This window comes from Phodopus roborovskii, unplaced genomic scaffold, assembly GCF_943737965.1.
Source record: "Phodopus roborovskii unplaced genomic scaffold, PHOROB, whole genome shotgun sequence".
Classification (NCBI taxonomy): domain Eukaryota; kingdom Metazoa; phylum Chordata; class Mammalia; order Rodentia; family Cricetidae; genus Phodopus; species Phodopus roborovskii.
Genome location: NW_026126480.1, coordinates 40,410,601 through 40,434,065, shown reverse-complemented (window position 1 = coordinate 40,434,065; position 23,465 = coordinate 40,410,601). Strand labels below are relative to the sequence as shown.

Here is a 23,465-nt window from a genome sequence, read left to right as displayed (position 1 = left end):
TCTAGAAGGTCCCCAGCTCTTCTTTAGATTACTGAACAGAGGACCATCTCAGCCTGGGACACAGCGGTCTCCTGAGTCCACACCATGGGGCAGCCATTTCATGTGGTTCCCAAGACAGCCATATATATATCTACCTTCTCTTCTAGGCAGGAAGTGGACCTCCCTTTCCCCCCCCATGGAGTGGGCTGGGTTTTCCAGGCACAGAACAGCAGGATTGCATAACTAGGAAAGGTAGTCCTGAGAAAACTGACCCTCACCACCCGCTGAGGTATTTTGACAGCTGCTTCTCCCTTCTCCCCCAAGCCACCTCAGCCCAAGTTCCCCAGTAGAACGTACATCTCTACTGTTCTTCCTACTGCTTAATTCTGAGAAAAGTCATCAGATAGTCCCCAGTTTCAGGCCTGAGAACTGAGGCTTTGGCAAGCATTTTGAGCAGATGAAGACAGAGCTGTGTGAGTTGTTTCTGTGTGTACCAGCCCCAGGGAGACTGGAACTCTCGGGCTAGCTGGAGAGACAGGCAGGTTGCCAGTGTTTGTCTTGGTCCTACAGACTATAACTGGAAGGGGAAGAAAGCAAGTTTCCCAGTGCAGAGGACCCCTCTCCATTTGAGGAGCTGCTCTCAGGCTGGGTTTTAAACGATGAGTAAGAGTTTGCCCCACAGACAAGGATGCAAAATAATCCAAGGAGAAAACTGCACTGAATAGAGCTATGTCTTATTCAGGGTTCTATTGCTGGGAAGGGACACCATGACCACTGCAACTATTATAAAGAAAACATTTAATGGAGGGGGCTGGCTTACAGTTTCAGAGATTCAGTCCATTATCTTCATGGTGGGGAGCATGGCAGTGTGCAGACTGATGTAGTGCTGGAATAGTAGGTGAACAGGAAGTCAACTGAGGCACTGGGTGGTATCCTGAGCATAGGAAACTTCAAAATCCGCCACCACAGTGACTCATTTCCTCCAACAAGGCCATATCCACTCCAACAGAGCCACCCCTTCCTAATAGTAGTACTCCCTATGAGTACTAACTAACACAAGAGAGGACATCACATACAGAGACCTCATATCTTCTTGATGGAGAGCGGAGGCATTTTCCCCCAGAGTGTCCTTTCCTAGAATTATGCATCCATTTCTGAAGACAGGAGGTACCAAGAAACTGAGCCCTGGAGCAGCAGGACAGCCATGCTGGCCAGGCTCAGACTTGAAGCCAGAAGTAGAACCTGCTCTCCCTGCCTTCCTGGCCCGGCTGTGGGCTATCACTTGTAGGAGGTTGAACTGGCCCACTCTGCCCTTCTTGCTTGTTTTTAAGGAACAAATAACCTCTGCCAGAAACCAAAGGGGGAAGCTTTTGGCCTCTCTTGCCTTAAATTAACACAAATATTCTACCAATGGAGGCACTTATTGAGCCCTTACATGCTAGGTGCTATGCTGGTGGCTAGTTTTTGAATGGCAGCTGTGATAGGGTCCAGGGCTGCAGGTATTGACCATGTGATAGTACTGGGGTGGAGAGGGGTGCCTAGCATGTGTTAGGCAGCTGGCCTGCAGCATTAGATAGCTAGCAATGTGACAAATTGCTCCAAGACTTCATAGCTTCTACTGCCCACTTGCAGTTTCAGAGTTTCTGGGGATCAAAGGCCTTAATGCCTCATCACTGGGTTTTCTGCTTCAGGGTTAAGGTGTCCATTAATGTTGGGGTCTCACCTGATGGCTTGGGAGGGAGACTGAACAGCTCCCACACTCACATGGTTGTGGCAGAACTGGGTTTCTGCAGGGTTGTTGGAGCACAGGCCTCTGTTCTTTTTGGACTCCACTGGAGGTGGCTCTCAATCCCTGACTGCTAGACTTTTCCAACATGGCCAGTGGTGTCATCAAAGCAGCAAGGAAGAGAGGTTGGCTACCACATCACTTGTGATCCAGCTGCTGGTCTGCCAACCCAATACTGTTGCCATATTTGGTGTATCACAGACAAGTCCCCTTGCCATACCGTACCACTCTTCTGGGTGCTTGTTTCCCGCCGGGTGCTTGGGAACCTGGTGCCTGCCATGTAGCCCAGAGAAGAGTAACTTCAATTTGATGCCAGCTCCAGTGCCCCCAGGAGGCTGTCCTATGCTGTGAGTTAATGAGAGCAGCAGCTGTCTGCTACTTCTGGAGCATTACCATTTTGCCTTTTTGAAACCCATAGCTCATGGCCTATCTGGAGTGGCCGGCTCAGCTCCTTCTCTGTCTCCACCAGAAAGCATGATAAATACTGTGTGTTTAGGTTACTCTTGAAGAAACAAACACTAGAGCCCAAGTCCTCATTAGTCGAACTGGCCCTTAGGCCTTTGGCCCACTTTAGCTATCCTTGAGCCTTCTGCATGTGGGAGATGCTTTGGGCGGCTCCATGCCAAGTTGGATTGGTTCAAATTGTTCGTTTAATTCTACAAGTCAGCTGGGATAGAGGAGGATCGTTTGGAGTTTCTGATTCATAGTTAGCCTTTATTTCTGTTAATAGATTAAAGGAGGAGAGGGGTTGAGCATGCTGGGATTGGAGGAGGCTCACCCTAATGACTTTTAAGTCTCAGAGAGAGACAGAGCAATAAGTTTAACCCCCACCCAGGGGGAAGATAGAGGAATAATGAAAAGAAGTCTGTGGGGTGGTTTGAATTCATGTTCTAATTCCCTCTCTGTAAGAGACTATAACAATTTAGAACTAATGGATTCTTGAGCTAAAGTGTCCACTTAATTAAAAAAAAAAAGTCACCAACAGACAAGCAGAATTTTTCTTCATTTGGTCCTTCTCTGAAATGGTCCAGTCTTTTTTCTTCCCCCTGCATCTTTTGTTTGTGAGATGACCATGAGAGTTTGTTTCCTAACTCAGGGCCACTTGAGCTCTCCCATTCTATATGAGGAATGGCTCATGAGGAAGGTGCTGGCTCCCTTGGCCCTGTCACATTCCTCTTCTGTTCAAGGGACATTAGGAGAGGGGCTTCTGTGCCATCTGTTAAGGCTTTTACACTGTCTCCAGTTTTGCTTTTAATTCTGTCTAGTCAAAGCACAATGCCCAGAAATGACCATCCAGGAATGGTTGCTTCCACATTCCATGGTGATGGGCCTATAAGTCAAAAAGGGCTCCACTTGGTTAAGTAGACTTCCATCTTGACCCCAATCCCTTGGACCTTGAAGCCCGGAGAACTCTGTTCTTCATCTGCTTATATAAACTGAGTTTTTAGCAACCCTCTGGAATGGTTAAACTAGGAAGGAAGGAGGTGTTAGATGAAGTGGGCCCATTTGTATGTAGTTACCCATATTCATGGGGAGATAATAGAGTGAGGTTAAATATTTGGATGGAGATGTAGGCTTGATTTAGTACCCATAGTCTGCAGAATGTGAGGAGGTGTGTAGATGGGGACCCCCTTCAGCCAAAAGGGGATAATTCTGATGAGAAAGGAGAAGAGATTTCTGGTTTTGCAAAGTTGTCTGAATAATAAAGATGAGATGGGGGACTGAGTTCATACTGGCCTTTCTGGCTTACCTCAGCATCCAAGGGAGCGAAGTCTGAATGAAGTAGGGAAGGAGCTGGCTCCAATGGAAGGGAGCTGATCAGAGAAGCCTCAGAGTGGCTGCAGGTCTTTGACCTGAGGTAGGGACCATTTGCTGCTAAAACCCTCCTCCCAGCTGGGCCACTGCAGGCCTGGGAGAATTGTCTTCAGACCAGGGAGGAGTCACATGCAGCAGCCACACCACAAAACAATATGTGTCTTTTTGGGGGTGCTGTGTGAAGACTATATGGGGTGGCCACCAGGTGAGGGCCTGGGACTTGTGATTGGAATAAAGTCTTTCGAACTTGAACCCTACAGCTCGCAAACTGTTTATCTTGAGGGTACATTCATCAGGCCACAGAGACTGTTTGCAAAGGGCAATTCAGTGGGGACAGTGGAGAAGATACCCTGGGGCAAGAAACATGTTGCTTCTCTAAGTGCTGAGATGGGAGGGGTGTCCTGATGGGTTGGGATCTGGGAGAGGACTCTGGGTAGCCTGGAGGATTGCCCAGACTTGTCACACACAAGGATTCTGGAGCTGTGTTGTAGGAGAGGTTAGTGCCTGTCACTCATTATCCAGCCCTGGTGTGTGGCAGCCATCCCTTTGCAATGAGGGTTCTGTGCCCCAGGCCTAGGCTGGCTTGGAGCCTCCTGGTTTCCTCACCTGTTCAGGACCTCTGTCTGCCATCAGGATTGCCAGTGAGTACTGAGAGGTGTTATGTGAACCTTCTGTTTCAGGGATGCCAGGAGTGTTTTTAATGCCCATTCTGTGACCACTAGCGTGATGGACACACAGGAAGGAGCGAAGGTGGAAACAGCCTCCCTATGTTCAAGGAACCTCAGGCACCATGGGGAGAGGAGACCCCCATTCAGTGTCTCAGCCGATAAGCAGTTTCCATGTCACCTTGATGTGCTACATTTCTGACCTAGATGTTCTTACTTAGATAACACTTGCCTCCTCTGTGTCACCCTGTCTAAAGTGACCCTAGACGTTTCCCCAGGTAACCTGGCCTGGCCAGTCCTGTCTCATCAGAGCTCATGTTGAAGTATTCGCGGGAGACAGAGAATATCTTTAAAGCTACATGAAATGGCCATTTTTTTCATGTAGGAAAAATATCTATAATGATTATTGATGTATCATATCAGAGCCTGGGAAGCTATTGATCCGTGCTTTGAGTGTGGATGCTGGCAAATGGAGAATAATGAGACCAGCCGCTCTGGCGACCATCTCCGTGTTCCATTTATTATGACCCTCATGTGGCTACAACACTGGGAGATGGGGGTGGAAAGTTATTTGAGAGATACGAGTGTGTCCACCTTTCAGAGGCTCTTGGGTGAGGAAATGCAGCCACCGGCACGAGATGCTGTTGGGGGGGGGGGAGGATGGGGTTCATGGAGCTCAGGGAGGAGATCTTGTTTTGGGGAGAGTCAGCTCGGGAGGGATCAGTGCATCTAATGGTATTGGCCTTGGACCCTTTCTCGGAATGTATCTCTGAGAAATCTGGAGCATGGAGCAGTCACTGGAGGGAACATTCCCAGGTGAAGCCACCAATGGTTGTACTTGTGCAGTTGAGCCTGACTTTGAAGGCTATGATTTGGTGTATGCCTCCTAACTGGATTGTGTGGCTTCTGACATGGCCCTACCTGTTAAAAAAGAAAGTTGTTGCTTGCTGGGAAAAGAGCATGTTCTGATAGCAGACCATGGTAATGGTTGTATGACTCTGTACTAGCCCAAACTGACTAGTCCACTGAATTCTATGGTGTGTGCTTGCATATGGCTACAAAATGACTACAAGAAAAAAAAAGTTACAATGAAAGGAGAAACTTGCTGTAGAGAGAGGGTTCACCAAACTAGTGACCTGGAGCCTGAATTTGCAAAGTCCCCATGCAGAGGGAACGGGGATGAAGAGACCTATTGTAGGTCTTAGTAACAAACACTGCTGGCAGCTAGTGAGCGATGCAAGCCCCATTAGCTTGTCCCAGTGATAAGTGGCCATAGTGTGAGCCGGTGTGCGATGGGCTCCAGAACACCGTTTATTGCTGTTGTCATTTTTGTAGATGAGCATAGTGACACACCATAACACATTGGCTTTTTGTGACGATGGGCAGCACCATTTCTTGTATCATCCCTATGTTTGTTTGCTGCTCTGTCACCCATTGTAATTTTTTTTTTACCAGTCTCCTGTGACTTATTAAGCAGTTCCAGAATAAAATTGACTCAGTTCACCTAAAGTAATAGAGATATCAAATAATATCCTCAAACCATTGACTCAAATGGCTGGCATCCACCTTGGTAGCCACTGGCTTGTCTCTTACCCTAAGTTGGGAGGGGCTTTGGGGTCTATGGGCCTTGGGGCCTATGGGCTTTGGGGGTCTATGGGCTTAGGGGCCTATGGGCTTTGGGGCCAGGCAGACCTTGTATTTTTTTCTGGGCCATGTGACATAGAGCGAGCCTCTGAACCTGTCTTAACTCCAATCTCCTCTGTGATAGGGGTGTGGATCTCATGGGGTGGTTATGGGGACAGAATAAGAGCATGCCTGCTGTGCCTAGCATGGAGCCTCTGCAAGTCCCTCATCAACAGCCACAGGCTGGAAATGGGAGGGCGGCGGATTTCAGAGGCTAACCTGACTTGGCCTTTGCAAAGCCCAGGGACAAACAATGGCTATCCCCCACCACACCCACACACAAATTGGAGGAGGTAGAACAGAGAGTCTCATACATGGAAGCCAACCAAGTGCACACATCCCAGCCCCAGATCCCATTTTAACTGCTATCAGTCTGCTGACCTCCGGTTTGTCCTAACTCAGAGCAGAGCCCCTTAACTGAGCAGCTGTGGCACTGAGGTATCCACCTACGTATTATGTGTCTGTCTCTGGGAATATGTGGTAATTTTAAGAGGAGCCCTCTTTTGCCCACAAACACACCCTTCTAGCACCTCTCCTGGGGTTCGAGGACCCTCCTCTGTCCTCCACAGAACTGATAAGGCATGTCTGGCTTTCATGCAGGCCCACAGTTACAGATCTACACCAGCAGGCTTCTAAAATAACCGCAGCACAGAAGGCCTGGAATGTTCTTGGGCATATATTTGGAATTGCCGTTGGAAACAGTCTTGGCCAAATGCAACACCCATCTGTTCAGAGTGGTTTAGGACTGAGAAGGTAGATCACAGGAGGGGGCTGGGCAGCCCTGACACAGGATGCCAGGGGCTTTTGGACCCTGCCCTGTCCCTCATGCTACTGTAGAACCCCCACCCCCTCCAGTCTAGGCTGCTGGAGACACTGCCCTTACTGGAAGAAATTTCCCTTTTATGAAGCCAAACTTTCCACCCACTGGTCTATCCTTTAGGGGTCCAGAAGAGCAATCATTCCTATTGAATCTTTGTTTCCCTGCAGATGCTACTCCTTCCCCATCACCATCTGGCACCCAGCACCAAAAGTGGGTGTCCCTTTAGGTCTAGGACTGTCTGCCACTTTCCTGTACCCTCCCCACACTTCATTGCTATCTTTGTCAACGCACCCTCAGGTGGCACCAATGTCCCTATAGCCTGTGATGACTCATACAGCTCACACCGTGTTTCTCTTTCTCCAACGTCATCACAGCGCCACTGAGGTTAAAGCCTAAGCTGTGAGTGTTTAGGTCTGTGGTGTTCCATTTTATGTTGCTGCATACCTCTGCCTACTCTGGCTCTTTTAAGTCTTCTAGATACATATTCTTGATACGTTTGCTGTCATTTTCAGTGTTTTCTGAGTGACTTTAGTCATCCAGTGTCATTAGCTTTTGTCCTCATTCCTCAGAGGCCTAAGCTTCTGCCTTGCCATGACTCATCTTTATGTTTCCTTCAGGAGATAATGGCCTCATAACCAGTTCTTTCTGTACATTTGGGGAAATGCTCAGGTCTCTGGTGAAGAGTGACATTGAATAAAATAACCCCTCCATCTTCCTTGGATTAAGGACTACCTTGTTTTTTTCTGGGGCTGTTACAATAAACCATCCACACTCAATGGCTTTAACCAAACAAACAATTTTCTGTTCTAGTGTGGAGGTTGGAAGTCAGAAACCAAGATGTCACACAGGGTTGGTATCCTCCACAGGTCTGAATCTGTCCTCTGCCCGGCCCTGGCTTGGAGCTTCTGGTGGCTTTCAGTGATCTTCAGTGTTCTATTAAGTGGTTACCAGAGTCTTGTCTCTGCCTCGGTGGAAGTCTCTCACCTTGCCATGAACATGAACTTCCACTAATTTAAAAAGTTGAAAGGTAGTCAGTATACATGAGCTTGCCTCTGGGTGGGGTGCAGGTTCCTGGATGCAACATTGAACATTTCCCAGTGTTCCCTCATGGATTACTTCCCTGTCTCTAATGAATGTCATGGAATCAGCAGGCATTTTTATTTGGTACCAAGAATTGAGTTTATAATTATTTATGAATCAAATGCCTCTAAGAATATTGTTATTACCATGGGAGAAAATGTCACAAAGGAACCTTGGGCTAATGACATGTTTTTCCGAGGGAGTTTATGTGGATAGCTGTGGGCATCCTGGGTAAAGGTCAGGTTTGGGTGTGGGTAAGAGTCAGAGGCAGCTGTCATTTTCTCGGTCACAGTTTCTTGGGTTGAGCCAGACTATTGATTGTCAGGGATGCTAAAATACATGTGAAGCAGGAAGGGTTCCCCATCATACAGATTTTCAAGTGGGGTCCCTCAGTCTCGGCATGTGACTGACCTGTGTGCTGAGGTCCATGAAAACCTGATTATTAGCTGTGACTGAATGCTTTGTGATGCATGTTCTGATTCTGAGGAAGGACGGTACAATAGTACAGCTAATACTGGGGGCATCAGATGAATTAACTTGGATATATGCCTTAGTTGAGGTTTCTATGGCTGTGAAGAGATGCCATGACCATGCAACTCTTACAAAGAACATTTAATTGAGGCAGCTCACTTACAGTCCAGAGGTTCAGTCCATTACCATCATAGCTGGGAGCATGGCAATGTGCAGGCAGACATGGTACTGGAGAAGTAGCTGAGAACCCTACATCTTGCAGGTAACAGGAAGTCTATTGCAGCACTGGGCATGGCTTGGGCATACATGAGACCTCAGAGCCCACCCCCACAGTGACATACTTCCAAAAAGGCCATACCTTCTCCAACAAAGCCATGCCTCCTAATAGCGCCACTCCCTATGAGATTATGGGGGCCAACCACATTCAAACTATGAACACAGTATATGAACCCTAGGGATCATTCTGCTTATGCCTCATGAAAGCATGGAGTGTCTTGAGGCAAGTCATTTTGAAAGTAGTATTGTTGTTTTCTTAAATTTACATTGTGGTTGTGTGTGTGTACATGTGCACTAAAGCATGCCTGTGGGGGTTATATGATAACTCTCAAGAGTTGGTTCTCTCCTTCTACCATGTGGGTGCTCTGGGGATCTTTGCAATCTCTATAGTTAGCCATCACCAATCCAAACTTCTGGAGTTTGACACTAGGCAGTATACTTTAGCCATATTTAAGCACAGCACCATTTTGGAAAAAAAAAAGTTTTCTGATGATATACAACAAAACCTAAGGTTTGTTTACATTGAATACATTTACAAAGCACACATGGCTTCTTCCATACAGATGGGTTGTGTTGACTTAGAAACAATGCTTAAGATAAGGCCCTAGAGAGATTCTACTGAGATAAACATATTGCCTGTGGGAGTCAGGATTGGCCTGACCCTATACTAACATAGAAGTTACTTGGGCTGCTGTAAAGTCCTAATGACATCTTTCATGAGGATGGATTTTATGAACTGAGAAGCGAAGTTCAAGATTTGATGGGAAAAGGTCTGGAGTAAACAAATATAATGTCCTGGGGGATTCAGGTAAAACCTAGTCTTATAGATAGCAAAGAATCACCAGGTTGTAAACTATATCCTTTCCCTGTGTTCTGGGTGGAAGACAGGTAAACATCTTTCTTTGAAGAGACAAGCCTACATGTTTAACTTTCCTAGCTTCTTCGATTCTTATCTGTGTACACACACACACACACACACACAGACTTCTTACATACATACCCATGGGTCCCAGGGACTGAACTCAGATCCATCAGGCCCCTTTACCTACTGAGGCATCTTGCTGGCTCAAGGCAAGTTCTTTTGTAATGTTTGGCTGGCCAAGCTGAAATAAACAATATACTACATTCCAACTGGCATGCTGATTTTAGGCAATCCCTGAGCAACCCCAAACATCTCCAACATCCTCTGTGGACCTCGGCTGAGAAAGAATACTCAGGGAGACCTCAAGGACATTGTGTCAGGTGGGGGTTGAGGTTAATAAGATCTCTGTGAAGTGACACATGGAGTGTTATGGTGGTGTCAGAGGTAAAAGTGGTGAAAGTTCCCAGCAGCAGGCCTGGAAGGGGGCCATGACCTCTGTAGGATGCTGGTAATGCAGTGGACGTAGAAGCACAGGGATGATGACCAGGGCAGATATTCCACTCCTAGATACATAAGGATGAGGGGACTCACTGAAAAGAGAGATAACAGACTGGGGGTGTGGGAACTAGAGAGTAGGAACTAGGAGGAGAGGGCAGTATGCCATAGAGCCCCAGTCACCTGGCACCAGCCCAGCATCACCCTTGGAAGGGGATGCAGTTGGGATCTATCTGCATGCTCATGAAGGGTGCCTTACAGAGCTGTGGGAGCATGGGCAGGTGTTTGCAGGAAGAGCAGAGAGAGAAACATCTGGAAAAACAAAGCCGAATTTGTACTTTGTCTGCAGGCAGAAAGGGAGGATAATGGTTAGGAAACACATCCCAGGAGTTCTCAAAGTGAAGAAATTATCCCAACATCTGCTGAAACACTCAAACAGACTTCATTTCCCGCTGTTGCTGGAAGTGTAAGACTGCTGTAATGGGGCTCTGCTGTGGAGGAGAGTGGTTGAGCTCAGCTCAGAATACAGCGAGAAGTGGGATTTTTATATGCAAGATGCAGATGCTGTCGGTGGGAAATCACTAAAGGGAAGCATCAAGCCTGAGGGGGTCTGGCTAAACCACTGCACCAGGATTCCTCCCTCAGCAGTCCAGGTGACTAGACATCTGTTGGGCTAGGAGGATGCCTCTCAGGTCAGAGGGTGGTAACGATTTGGGAATGGGGGTAGGTTACAGCCAGATCAGTTTAGCCATGCCTGCAAACAAAACAGATTCAGTGGATTTCTTAAGTTGAAGGATCTAAGGGCTTCCCATGAATTTTCTGTCCTTCCCATCCTGTCCCTTACCTTTCTCTCCCCTCCCCTGCTCTGTCCTTCTTCTCCCAAGGATCTATATTTGTAGTCAAAGCTGACTTTGAACTCAATATGTAGTTCAGGTTGTTCCTGAACTCAAGATTGTTCTTCCTCAGCCTCCTGAGTGCTGGGATTACAGACCTGCACCTTAGCACACACCTTCATAAGTTTTCTCTTTCTTTCTTCCTTTTCTTTTCTTTCTTATTTCTTGTTTTCTTTTCCTTTGCTTTGGTTTATTTTGAGACAGGTTTTCTCTGTGTGGTCCTTGCTGTCCTAGAACTTGCTCTGTAGACCAGGCTGGACTTGAAGAGATCTGCCTGCCTCTGCCTCCCTAAGTGCTGGGATTAAAGACAGGTGCCTCTCTTTTAACACCAAGATTCTTGCTAAAATTGGACATTGCTAACATTAAAAGTGAAAAAATGGATCACTCACAAGTGAAGTTAAGGGAGACTGGCAACTCCTGTGGAAACTGTGGTTACATGCAAATGCACATGTGTGGTGTCTGCACAGACATACCGGTCTGCAGGTGTTTCCATGCATATTTGTGGGTGCTTTTATTCTGTTTTGAGACAGGGTTTTTACACAGTAGCCAAAATTGGCCTAATAACTTTCTATCTACCTATCCCCTGTGGGCCTCAAAACCAGAGAGCCACCTGCCTCAACCTTCTAAGTGTTTTGAATGCAGCCGTGAGCCACCATTCCTGATGTTTAGTACACCTTTAGACGTCCAGAGTATCTACAGGGAAATTCAGGTACTTCACAGCGGATTGTAATCTTGCCTGGATAGCCTGAACCCTGGTTTAGTTCCCTTCAAGAGAAGGGAGCGAGACACCACAGAACATTCTCAGGGCTTCTTTTTGAATGGAAGTTGTGGAAATGACTTCTGTCTGTGGAAACTGGAAGGGATTTTGAACATCACGGTGGGGGGAGCAAGTGGCTCAGTGGGTAAAGAACTTTCTGCGAAGGCTGAGGGCTGAGTTCAATCCCTGGGCACATACGGTGGAAGGAGCTGCATGCTGTCCCCCGACATCTACATGTGTGCTGTGGCATCAATGTGCTTTCTTTAAAAAGCAAATGTGGGTGAGGTGGCCTAGCGACAAACATGGTGGACTTGAGTTTCATTCCTGGAACCTGTACAAAGAGAGAACGGGCTGCACTGAGGTGTCCTTAATCTCCACACTTGTGCTATGGCGTTTGCACGACCTCCCATGTCCCAGGAATAAATAAAATGAGCAAAAGAAAGACAACAAACAAATCGAAACAACCACAGACTAATAACAAAAGCCACCATTGGTTGGTGTTTGGGGCTGGTCCAGACATATCTGAGTGGGAAGGGTAGATGGTGTGTTATGGGTGGGAGCAAGAAGGGAAGAGAGGGAGGGGGCTCACCTGAAATAAAGGGAAGAGAAATTGTTGTGTTTTAATAAGTCAAACTAGCTAATGTAATGGCAGGATGGTTCTCCCTGTCGCCCACTCGGTGTGATTGCACGTTCCGGACGGTAAGATTATCCATTTATTTTATTCACAGACTGTACTCAGACTATCTCTACTTTGCAAGTTCAAATAAGTCTGCAGACGACTTCCATGAAAAGGTGACGGAGGCTCTACAGCTGTTTGAAAGCTGCATGCTGGATTATTCCCTGCGCGCCTGTGTCTACAACAACACCCTGAACAATGCCATGCCCGTGCGTATTCACCAAGCCAGCCCTACAGAATGGGGCCACTCTGATGCTATTCTGTGTGGGAGGGGAGTGGGGGGGGGCGGCGACAGCATTGTGAGCAGGGTTTTAGCGCAGAGATGAGGACAGAGCGTTTCAATGTGCAAATGATACTGAGCTGTCTTTGGGATCTGGCTAATGTGAAAGCAAACACTCCTGGCTGGGAGAGCCATGGAAGCAGCTGATCTTTCCCAGCCTGCTGTCTGTGTCCTCCCTTACCTGTCACCCAGACACAGCATCCTGCATCTCCTCTGTCTACTAGAGAGCCAGTGTGCCATTTAGTGAGGCTCCCCAAGTGCACGCTGTAATTAGAGATGTCAGACGGGAAGACACCTGTCCTCAGCTTGTCCCATAGCATCACTGCAGCATGGGCTGTTCCAAAAAGAATCACCCACTTGTGAGTCTGAATGCTGCTGTCTTGATTCCTCTGTTGTTTTCCGTCTCCTCTTAAGTAGCACACCTAAAGTTCCAGCCTTCTGCAAACAAAACAAAACACAACACTTGCTGGCTTTGAGTCCAGTAACTTAGCTGAAGTCGCTTGTCCACTCTAGGCTCTCTGGTCTAAGTGCTTCCACAGAGTGGCTTCTGTATTAGATAGCTACCTGCCCCATGGGTGCCTGTGTCACACATCAGATATGCACAGACCACTGTAGATGAGACCCCCAGGGCATTGAGGCTCAGGGCAAAGACTCAGATCTCTCTGCCTGGCTTCTCAGACCATCTTTTCTTACTCTGGGGTGTCTGTCTTCCTGTAGGCATTATTGTTCGGCAAGGAAAATTCAACATAGTTAGCCACATTTTCAGATGGGCAAGCTTTGGAGGTAGACTGTGGCGTGGGGTCACTCTGGCTTTTCCTGGCTGAGTGGCTTTGCACAACTCTCTTAGTCTCTGGGAAACTCAGTTGCTTTACCATAAAACCTCCAGACTGTTATGGGAATTCAAGATTGAGAGTCGTTGCACAAGTGCCTGCATTCACAAACGTATGGTACTGCATACAACTGTGAGCCCACTGAGGAGGGAAAGTCCTCCTCCCACATGGCTGGGAAGTGATAGACTCCACCAGTGTTGGCTGCCCACTAGCCTGGGGCTGTTCTTCGATGCAGGCCCTTCTATTGCTTGTTGCCTTCTTGGTGGCCAGCTACCCAGGAGGATCTGCGGCCCAGGTCTAGACTTTGAAACCACTTTCTTTAGGGCTCCAATGTATCTCCAGAAGTCCTCTGTTTAGTAGTTGTCATGCAGCAGGCTCTGGAGGATGGGAGAAGGCAGGCGATCTGTTGGGAGAATTCATATATTCCTGGATGCAGCCTGCCTCAGGCTTGCTTTCATCCCAGGCCTTCTGGAATTTCCTGTTTGTGATGATGGTGTGCAACTCTCAACACAAGCCTGCAAAGTAGGTGGGAAGACGGGCAGAGGGAGGCAGGAACGGGCCAGATGAACAGTGAGGGGTGAGGCTTGCGTGGCTCTGGAAAGGGGCAGGGACATTCCTACTGAAGCAGTCACCACCCAGCTGTCTCTTTGGGAGATCTCCTGAGGAGGACTGCAGAGAGGGAGGGACAGATGTAGGTTCATTCCAGCTTCAATTGGCTGGGTGTCATGGGGAGAGAGAGGCAGGGATTTAGGAATCCTGACACAGGCATAGTTGGGTTTAATGGCTGTGAACTGAGCTTCTCCTGCCCTGTGAAGGGGTCAGCATCTGATAGAAGCAGATCCACATGTGGTGGCATTTCATTCTACCTGAGATATGTCCTAGGAAAGACAAAGCCTGCACCAAGCAGGCTAAATGTACCCTGGCTGTCTCTAAATAGGCTTCCTAGAGACAGGATATCCGCAGCCATTTCCTCTCACAGAGAAGCGGGGGTGTGCCTCTCTTCTTCCTGTCTACAGGCCGACTGAACATGGGAACCCCATTGTGACTGTTTGGGAAGTTCATAGGTAGCTGTGTGATTCTCTTCACCCCTGGGTGTGTTAGAAACATCCTTGCCAAATGCTTGTCAAGTGCACTGGCGAGAGACAGGAAGTATCTAACTTTAGTTCATTGCTCACTGGATACTATCCTAAATTTTACATCCTCACTGACCTCTGAAATTGCTCCCATTTCACAGATGGGGGACACTGAGACTCACTGCAGGTGTACCCCACCTGCACCTAACAACAGGCTGTCTGTCTGATAGCCTTTGAAACCTGTTTTCCTTTCCTTGATCTTAAAAGTGGTTCTGAGATGGCAGGGGGCATGTCCTCTAAATTTCATTTGTGACATTCCAAGGATGACAACACCACAGTCTAGCTCCTCTTGTCTGAGGGAGAGACTCCAGGGGCATGGCAGTGGACAGGGTGGCTGAAGTTCAGGAGGGACTCTGTGCAGGAAGGGGAGTGGGCAGTTAGAGATGGCTAAGACTACTATGGGAGATGGTTTTTCACTCTGAGACAGGAAGACACTTCCCTTCAGGCTGCTGGTCTGCTGGTGCAGCCCACCGATAGCATGAGGAATGTGGTCTAGTCTCCCGGGCGTTGGCATTGCAGATGTGTCCACTACAGCTAGCCCTGCATACTCTCTCTGCCTGAGGGCCTCCTTCTGTCCTCACAGTCCCTCTTCCTCTATCACTGTGTCATGGCCACACTCTACATTTAGGTCCTCAGATAGCCGTGGCCTTTGAGCAGGGCTCATAGAGTGGGGTCCTGGAGAATTGGTCAGAAGTGCAAGGCCTCTGCTCCTCCTAGATGTCATGTATCAGATACTGCAGGAGGGTGCAGGTGTGGACACTCATCTAGGCCACGGGGTGAAGGTGTAGGTGGAACACCCATCTACCTAACTGGCCTGCTGTGGATGTGCGTGTACTCAGGATCTGCTGGGCTCTGGAACCTTCTCTGAGTTTCTTCTCCCTCTCCCTCGACATGCTTCCCCTGCCTGTCCAAGAACTTGCCATCTTTTAGATCTTTCTTTAATCTGACCGCCACCTCCAATAGCATGTGCCACAATTGGTGAAGGCAGGTGTCTGTCTCCTAAAGGAGACACCTTTAGAGGTGTCTCCGAGCAGTCAGGGCCATGCCTGGTAAGTGGCCTCACATCTCTGCTGCCTAGTGTGGTACCTGACACACTGTGTGAACTCACAGCGTTTACTGAATGAATGAAGAAATGAATGTCTGGGTGGGGAGAAGGGAGGCTGGGTGGGGAGTCCCAACTGAAATTGGGGGGACTGTGAGGGTTGGAGTGGCACCTGTCTGGGACAGAGGTGGACCTGTGACTAGGTTTGGCTCAAAACTGGATCCTTTCAGGTCCTTTCTACACCCCTCCCAGGTGCTTTCTGGGATTCCCATGAGTTGGTCCCTAGTGGTCTTTAGACTCCTCAAGGCACTTTTTAGGATGCTCTGTGTTGCTTCCTGTGCCTCCCTGAGGTGTTCCCTGGGTCCCCCATAATGTAGTCCCTGAGCCCCTGATGTGCTTCACAGAGCCTGATCGGGTGCTCACTATTTACCAGAGCTCCTCTGTGATGGAACAGGCATCATGTCCGTGAGGGACATGCTGAGTCCAGGTAGATACCCCTGCCCTCCTGGTCTCTGGTTCTTTGTCAGTGAGTCACCAGGCATCCCTAAGCTCAAAGGCTTCCTTCAGCTTTGGAGTTTTCCAATTTTAAAGGTATTGGGCTCTTGCCCTAGATGTTGTCTCTACATTGGCTCTATTTTGATACTCATTCTATTTTGGTTCCCATCCTATGCTGGACAGAGGTGACTTAAATAGGACTTTGTATGGCATTATTTTAGGGGTGTCTTCATGGCTCCAAATTGCACTGGCATTACTGCATGTATAGACAATGTCCCTGAGGAGCCCAGAGCTCTCCCCGGCTGACCGAGGGAGTTCTAGAACCAGTGAGTGGAAACCCTCCCCTTGGGAGCCAATGCATTTGTAGGAATCCCATGTCCTCCCTCCCTGGGCCAGCCCTGTTTGTGAGGAAGGCTCTGTATGGTCAGGACTCTGTAGGGCTTTGTCCTGAGGGCAATGGTAGAGTATCACCAAGATGGTTTCAGAGGGCAGGTGTCCTGTTGCTGACAAGTCACCTCCTTTCCTTCTGGATGGATGTCATGTTACAAAAGCACTTTCTCTGGAGGAGATGAACCTTGTGAGGCCAGGCTGGCTGTAAGGTGGTGGGAAAGAGACAGGGAAAGCCCCTGGAGTCCTGACCTAGCAGTGTTCTCGTGCCCATCCCATGTTGGAGGCCGTGTGTGTATTTGCTACTGAGACTGGAGCATGCTCATCTCCTTAGCCCAGCTTGAAGGCTTTATCAGCCAGCGTGTAAGGTAGTACCAAAGCAAGGCTTAGCGACAGCTAATGAATTTTGGAGATAACTTAGCTCTTTGCTCTAATTGTTTTCTTCCTCCCTGTCTTCCTGCATCATTAGAAAAATGATGAAATGGGGGAAAGAACAGTGAGAGATGAAAACGATTAGCACTTGCATGCATTCTGTCACCAAATGTTCCCTTACGGTGTTGTCAATGCTGTGTTCAGCAGTTCCACTAAGAGCTCAAGCGAATGCTGACACAGAGCTTGGTTCCAGGTGACTTGATGGCCCCCACCCCAGGAACCTCAAAGTCAAGTTCGTCAGGGAGAATCTAAAAATAAATAAATGATAGATAGATAGATAATTAAAAAAACGAAGGCCCTAAGGAGGAGCATAGGGCTGGGAAGAGCCATGGAGGAAGAATGAACTGGAAGTTGGAGGTAGCTCAGGGCTTTCCAGATGGAGAGCCTCAGGACCAGTCATGGACAGCTCACTGCTCTACAAAGCACATTCCCATGACAGGTGGAAGGACAGAGTGTGGAGATGAGAGAACCAGCCAGGAGCCTGTGGGTGTCTAGTGGGTGTTAGTAGGAGTGGACAAAGAAGGTATAAATAGGGAGGGGGGTGTTGTGAGTCACTCCCACTTGGACGCCAGCTGTGAGTTCTGGGAGAAAGTCACCAACCATCTTCAAGTCTGGTATTGAGGAAGAGTTCACAGGACAAATCAAAGGCTGTGACAATGACCAGGGCATGGAAAGGATTCAGGGTCACATCAGTGAGGGAAAGTGAATGGCAGAGCCTCCAGGCCACTTCTCCCTCCAGAGTCACAGATGGTGACATCACCTCCCAGCCATGATAGATGCATGAGCACTTGACCACAGCGAGGAATCTTACCACAAGGTTGTAATGTCCAGAGTTCTTGCTAGGGTTCCATTACATACTGACCCTCTGGTTATTTCAGAGACCAGAGCTCTGTCAGAAATCCCTCTGTGTTAGCTTGACTGGTGCTCACATCCTAGGGAAATGAAACTGCTCCTGTTGGGCAATGCAGTCCAGAAGCCTCAGCAGTCACCTTCCAGGCCAGAGAGCAAAAGCCAGGGATCTGTCTTTGAGTGGGTCAGTCCTTTGCTACCCATTTGAAGTTTTGCTTGAGAGAAGGAACAGGGTTAGGACTCAGGAGATGAGTAGGAGGGAAGGAAGAAGGCTTTGCCTGTGCATTGGTTTTATTCTCCTATGGTTACGTTCCAAGGACATCACACACATTCATGGTCATGGTGTTTGGGTTGTCTTCGAGGTGTCTGATTTTGACTTTTCACAGCCTGTTGTGATTGACAGCAAGGAGACAGACACCCACAAAGACCTGTCATGCCCTTGACTTCTTTGCTGGGCTTCTGCTCTCACTTGTGAGGAGAGGTTGGAGCCACCCATGGGCTGACATGAAGACTAAATGCAGCCCTAAGTGTAGGGATCCCTTGCACTTGTGGCACAGAATGCCTTGTGTTAAAATTTGACTTCAGAAGGTGATTGTTTGCTGGGATGAGTCTGTGTTGGTTTACAGGGAGATGTCCATCATGCTTTGGAAAAAGCACCGCCTGGGTCTGGGAAAGTGTTTTCTGCAGTAATATCCTCCTCCTTCCTTCCTAGGTGAGGCTCCAGGTTGGGCTGTACGCTGTGTACCTTCTGGACTGGTTAACTGTCTTTAAAAAGGAACAGTTCCTCATTCTACGCCTGGAAGACCACGCGTCCAATGTCAAGTACACCATGCACAGGGTCTTCCACTTCCTAAACCTGGGTATGTGTCATGCTTTAGACAGTGGGGCTCAGCATAAACCCCAGGGATATGGGCTTTCTCATTTGTGTGTGTATTTGCAGTGTGTGTGTTGTGTGTGAGTGAGTCTGTATTTCTACCTATGTGTGTTGGGGTGTGTGTGTATCTGCACCTATATGTGTGTGTTGGAATATGTGTATGCATCTAAGTGTGTGTGTGTGTGTGTGTGTGTGTGTCTGTCTGTCTGTCTATCTGTCTGTCTGCACCTATGTATTTTGGGGCATGTGTGTGTATCTAGACCTGTGTGTGTGTGTGTGTGTGTGTGTGTTGGTGTTGGTATATGTGTGTTGGGGTGTTTTGTGTTGGGGTGTGTGCATGCACACTCACAGGTAAGAAGTCAACATCCAGTGTCTTTCTTACTCTTCTCATTTTTTTTTTTTTCCGAGAAAGGGAATTCACTGAACTCAGCTTGTTGTTTGGTTAGAATGGCTGACCAGGGAGTCTCAGGGTCTGTTTCTTCCTTTCTTCCAGTGCTGGGGTTATAGATACATGTTGCCACAGTCAGCCTTTAAAGGGGTGTTGAAGATTTAAACTCAGGTCCTCATGTTTGTAGAACAAGAACTTATAAGTACTTTCCCCTCTGAGGGAACTCCCCTTACCCATGGCTTGTACTCTTTAGGAATGCATTAAGTTAAGTGTAAAATGGGAAGAGATGGGCTGTGTGAGGCCCAGGGACTCCAGAAGAGATACCTGTTTAATTCATGTTTACCTAGTATCTGCTGCATGGGGAACTGTGCATGTGGTGGTGGTGGGCAAGCTCTGGAAAAGGAGGTACTCTTGAGATCTTTCAACCTAGAAGGAGAAGGAAGTCCAGTCTAACTCATTAAATGACTGTCAGTATCCATGGGAAAGGTAGGTACTGTCACAGTGGGCCTAGTAATGATGGCTGACCTCAGCTGCTATGGGATTATAGAGACATTTATGAAAGGCAAGAGGATATAGATTGAATTCTGAAGCAGCTCAAAGACACAGAGAGTGCCTAGGACAGCTCTACAGGGTCATGGAGTTTGGAAGTCTGGCTATTACATCATCTCAGGTGTTGGTGGGGAATCCCTAGAGTCAGGATGGCTCATAATTGGTCTTTAGTCTGCCTTCAGCCTGAGGATACTAGCTCAAGGGCAGTCTGCTAACTGGCTATGGCACTGGCTGGCAGAGGCACAACAGAAATGTTGCCTGTAAATGCCAGGCCATGGCACTTTTCCATGGGACATTTCCTATATTCCTGTCCAATGGCATGACCTGGGAATTCTGTTAACTGATTATTTCTTGAACTATATGTATGTGACCACTGGGCTTTAGGACTCTTATCTTGTAAATTTTCTTTCTTTCTTTCTTTCTTTCTTTCTTCCTTCCTTCCTTCCTTTCTTTCTTTTTTTCTTTCTTTCTTTTTCTCTCATTCCCTTCCTTCTTTCCTTCCTTCCATTCTTCCTTCCTTCCTTTTTTTTCCTTCCTTACTATTATTATTATTATTATTATTATTATTATTATTATTATTATTATTAGAGAACTGGTATGGGCTGGAATATAGACACTCTCTTTCCCATTTAGGACTTAGAACCATTTTTCTTTAATTTGACCACCTATAAATCTCTCACATTATGTGGTTGTCTTCTGTTCCTAAGAGGGACAGGACTGTAAGGTAAATTTCCTTGCATGACCCTGAGATACTGGGCTATTGTAATGGTCTTGGTTGGGTCCTATAACCTTGGGGAAGCATGAGGAGTAGCTAGTGGTCTAGTGATGGGTTGAGCCAGTGAGCAGCTGATGACCCAGAAGTTTGGGATGGGGAGGTATAAGCCTCCTGTGTTACCTTGGCTGGCCTGCCCTGGGGCATTTCCCCACTGATGCAATTGCTACAGGTACAGAGACCACTCCTCCCACCCTCAATGCCTCTACAGCACGAGAAAGAGGAAATAGAGTTCACTGAGACCTATGACCTTTGTGTCACTCAAGAACCCAAAGTGGGAATGATGGTGGCAGAGTTCCAGGCAACCAAAGTCTCTGTACACAGTTATGCAGGACAAGTGATGGCCCTGGAAGGCAGCCCATGCAGGATGGCTGGGGATGAACTCTGAGCTGGGCCTAAGGTGAAAGGACACCATCCCACAGTACCAGTAGGGCTCCCCTGAGGGCAGACATGCACCTGGACTTAGGATTGCTTTACAATGTCTAGTGGTTTCTTCCTTCCTTGGTTTCTCCAAATAGATCTATCCAGATTTTTTTTTTAATTTAAAAAAATATTTGTTTTATGTTTATGTTTGTTCTGCTTGCATGTATGTGCATGTGTCATATGTGTGCCTGGTACCCTTGGAGGTCAGAAGAGGGTGTCAGATCCTCTGGAACTGGAGTTACAGAATAGTAGGTGCTGGGAATTGAAACCAGGTCTCCTGTAAGAACAAGTGCTCTAAGCCACTGAGCCATCTCTCCAGTCCAACGATATATCTTCTCAGGAAAGTCTTGTCTGAGCATGAAGTTCAGCTGGAGCTCTTGTGAAGTCCTTTTTACCTCCAGCCTTACAGGACTGTTTCCCTTCTCATTATAGGGCCTCTAAGTGAGAAGCAGGAAGCTTTGATGACCAAGAGCCCTGCGTCAAACACACGGCGTCCTGAGGACCGTAGCCTGGGACCCATGTGGCCAGTCACCCAGAAGATCCTGCAGGACTTTTACGGGCCTTTCAACACTAGGCTAGCACAGGTACTGGATGATGAAGCATTTGCCTGGAAGACAACGTGAGCGCTGAGTCCCTTCTGCTGGAGCTGGGCCTGACCGACTCTGTCATTGTCATGACTTTAAAAGTCTCCTGGTGGAGAACTGTCACCTGCGGTGTGGAGAAAACCACTGGTGCCCCGTCCTCTCCTCTCAAGGCAATAGTTCATTGAAACTATGTTGACATTTTTCTTGCCATCCTCAGCAGCTCTGCTCTTAATCACTGGGCTCTTCCACCTGAAGCCTTGGAAAGTACACTGGGGTTAGGCTTCTGTCTGTTCCCAGAGTGCCTTGGAGCTTAGGAAGACAGGCTGGCACCCAGTGGGTAGGAAGAGGAGGCTTTGGAAAGCCACAGACCAGCCTTAACTCCTACCTCCAGGAGAGCTTGTCTGGGTGTAGGTTGGACAGCTCTGGGATCCGATTAAGTCCAAGTTCACTAGAGGCCGTGGTTTGGGGCTTGCTGGAACCACCCCTTCCTGTGTTATTTCCCAGTGCACCTTGTGTAAATGGCTAACCCCAACTAGCAGAGAACGAAGCTGCTTGGAGAACGGAGGCCCTTTTCATTTTTGTTCATGCTCTCAAGTTAGCCCTTCAGTGACATCAGAAATAAGCTCTGTTCCCTTTGCTGTGCCCAAAGGAAAACAAAATGTCGGCTTTTGGCAGCACACTCATTTCTCTGATCTCCTGTTCTGCCCCTGTAGACTTTATTTATGCCCAGGATAGAGAAAGAGCACTCTTAAAACAAACTGCGTCTTGACTTTGACTGGCCCTGCTTCTCTTTTCTGCTCCTTTGGATGTTTTCTCAAAGAATTCAGTTTATATTTTGAAAGGGATGTTTTGCTGTTAACGCCAGAATAGAGAAACCTCAAGGCATCGAACAGTTGGCGGGAAAGGAAGTGAAGCCCTCACCATGTGTGGAAGGTCACCAGAGAGCTCAAGATGCTTCAGTTTTTGGTTCTGGTTGGTTGCAGGCTTCCTCCCTCCATCTTCCTGTTAGAAGAATCTTTTATCTATGTTCTTTGTCATGTATGGCCAAAGATCGGTCCTCACTAAGGATCTCAAGACACGTGTGTCCTCAGAAACACATCTCACAGACTAAGCTTGGGCTATATGCAGTGTGTGGTGACAAGGAGATAGCTTTGTCTTTCTGGGCCTTTCCAGGCCTTTTAGGAACTTGGCTTGCAACGAATAAGCTAAAGGTCTCGTCATAACCAGAGAGAACAGCTTAAGCCCATTGACACATAGGGTCAGGCGGGAGTGTCACAAAGCTTTTCACTGGAGCATTGCCAAGGGATGCTCCCTGTGAAGCTGTGTCCTCAGGTCAGGATCCTGTCTACCAACATCAGAAAGTGTACACACTACATACTCAACTGTCCCTTGACCGTGTGAGAAAAGCTGGGCGTTTGTGGCGAGCCCTTCTGCTACCCACTCTTGTTGGAGACGGAACTCTCAACCCATGGGAAGGTTCAGAGAGCTATCAGCATGGCCTGGGCCAGTTCTGCTACTGAAGGGGCTGTGTGTCTAGAAGTCTCCATTCCAGGACAATTCCCCTATTCTCACAGCCAGTGGGGAAATCTTGCCTGAGTACAAGGATGCGGAGAGAGAGGAAGAGAGACAGAGAGAGAAATTATTTATTTGGGTTTATGTGTGTGTGTGTGTGTGTGTGTGTGTGTGTGTGTGTACGTACATGAGCGTGCATGTGTGTGGATGCTTACACTGAGTGGGTTCCCCTCAGCTATCTTGCTGATGAGGCTTCTCCCTCCATTAGAGGCACGATGCCTTTGTGGATTAATTTCTCCACCAGTTCGCCTGTCATCTCCAGGACATGTCTTACCAACTGCACACCAACCACGACTCTAAGAGATTTTTCTTGCGCATTCCTATGCATGTGAATAACATGTAGCGTGATTCTGCTTCTTACAGAAGTATTGCCAAAGGTATTATTTCCAATATTATTTGGTTCATTGCTGATCTTTTAAAATATGCAGCCCTCTCTTTCTTCCATCTGGGGTTATTCAGACTCATTTTCTCTCTAATGGTCTCTCCCCAGGGGTCACCAGCATTGCCTTTGCTTTTGCTCGGTTGAGGCCTCCGCTTATTGAGAGCACAGGTTGTGTTTTGGGTGGTGGCTCTCTAGCCTGTCACCCCAAACCAAAG

At 47.8% G+C, this 23,465-nt stretch overlaps 1 protein-coding gene across 1 annotated transcript in view; it reads left to right on the top strand.

The window, feature by feature from the left end:
• Window positions 1-22,935, top strand: part of Chst15 (carbohydrate sulfotransferase 15) — a 32,552-nt gene extending 9,617 nt beyond the window's left edge. The window contains exons 5-7 of the mRNA XM_051193184.1: window positions 12,311-12,467; window positions 18,419-18,566; window positions 21,145-22,935. Coding sequence (XP_051049141.1) covers window positions 12,311-12,467; window positions 18,419-18,566; window positions 21,145-21,335 — 496 coding nt within the window. The 3' untranslated portion in view covers window positions 21,336-22,935. The remainder of the gene's footprint in view (window positions 1-12,310; window positions 12,468-18,418; window positions 18,567-21,144) is intronic.
• Window positions 22,936-23,465: the final 530 nt, after the last annotated feature.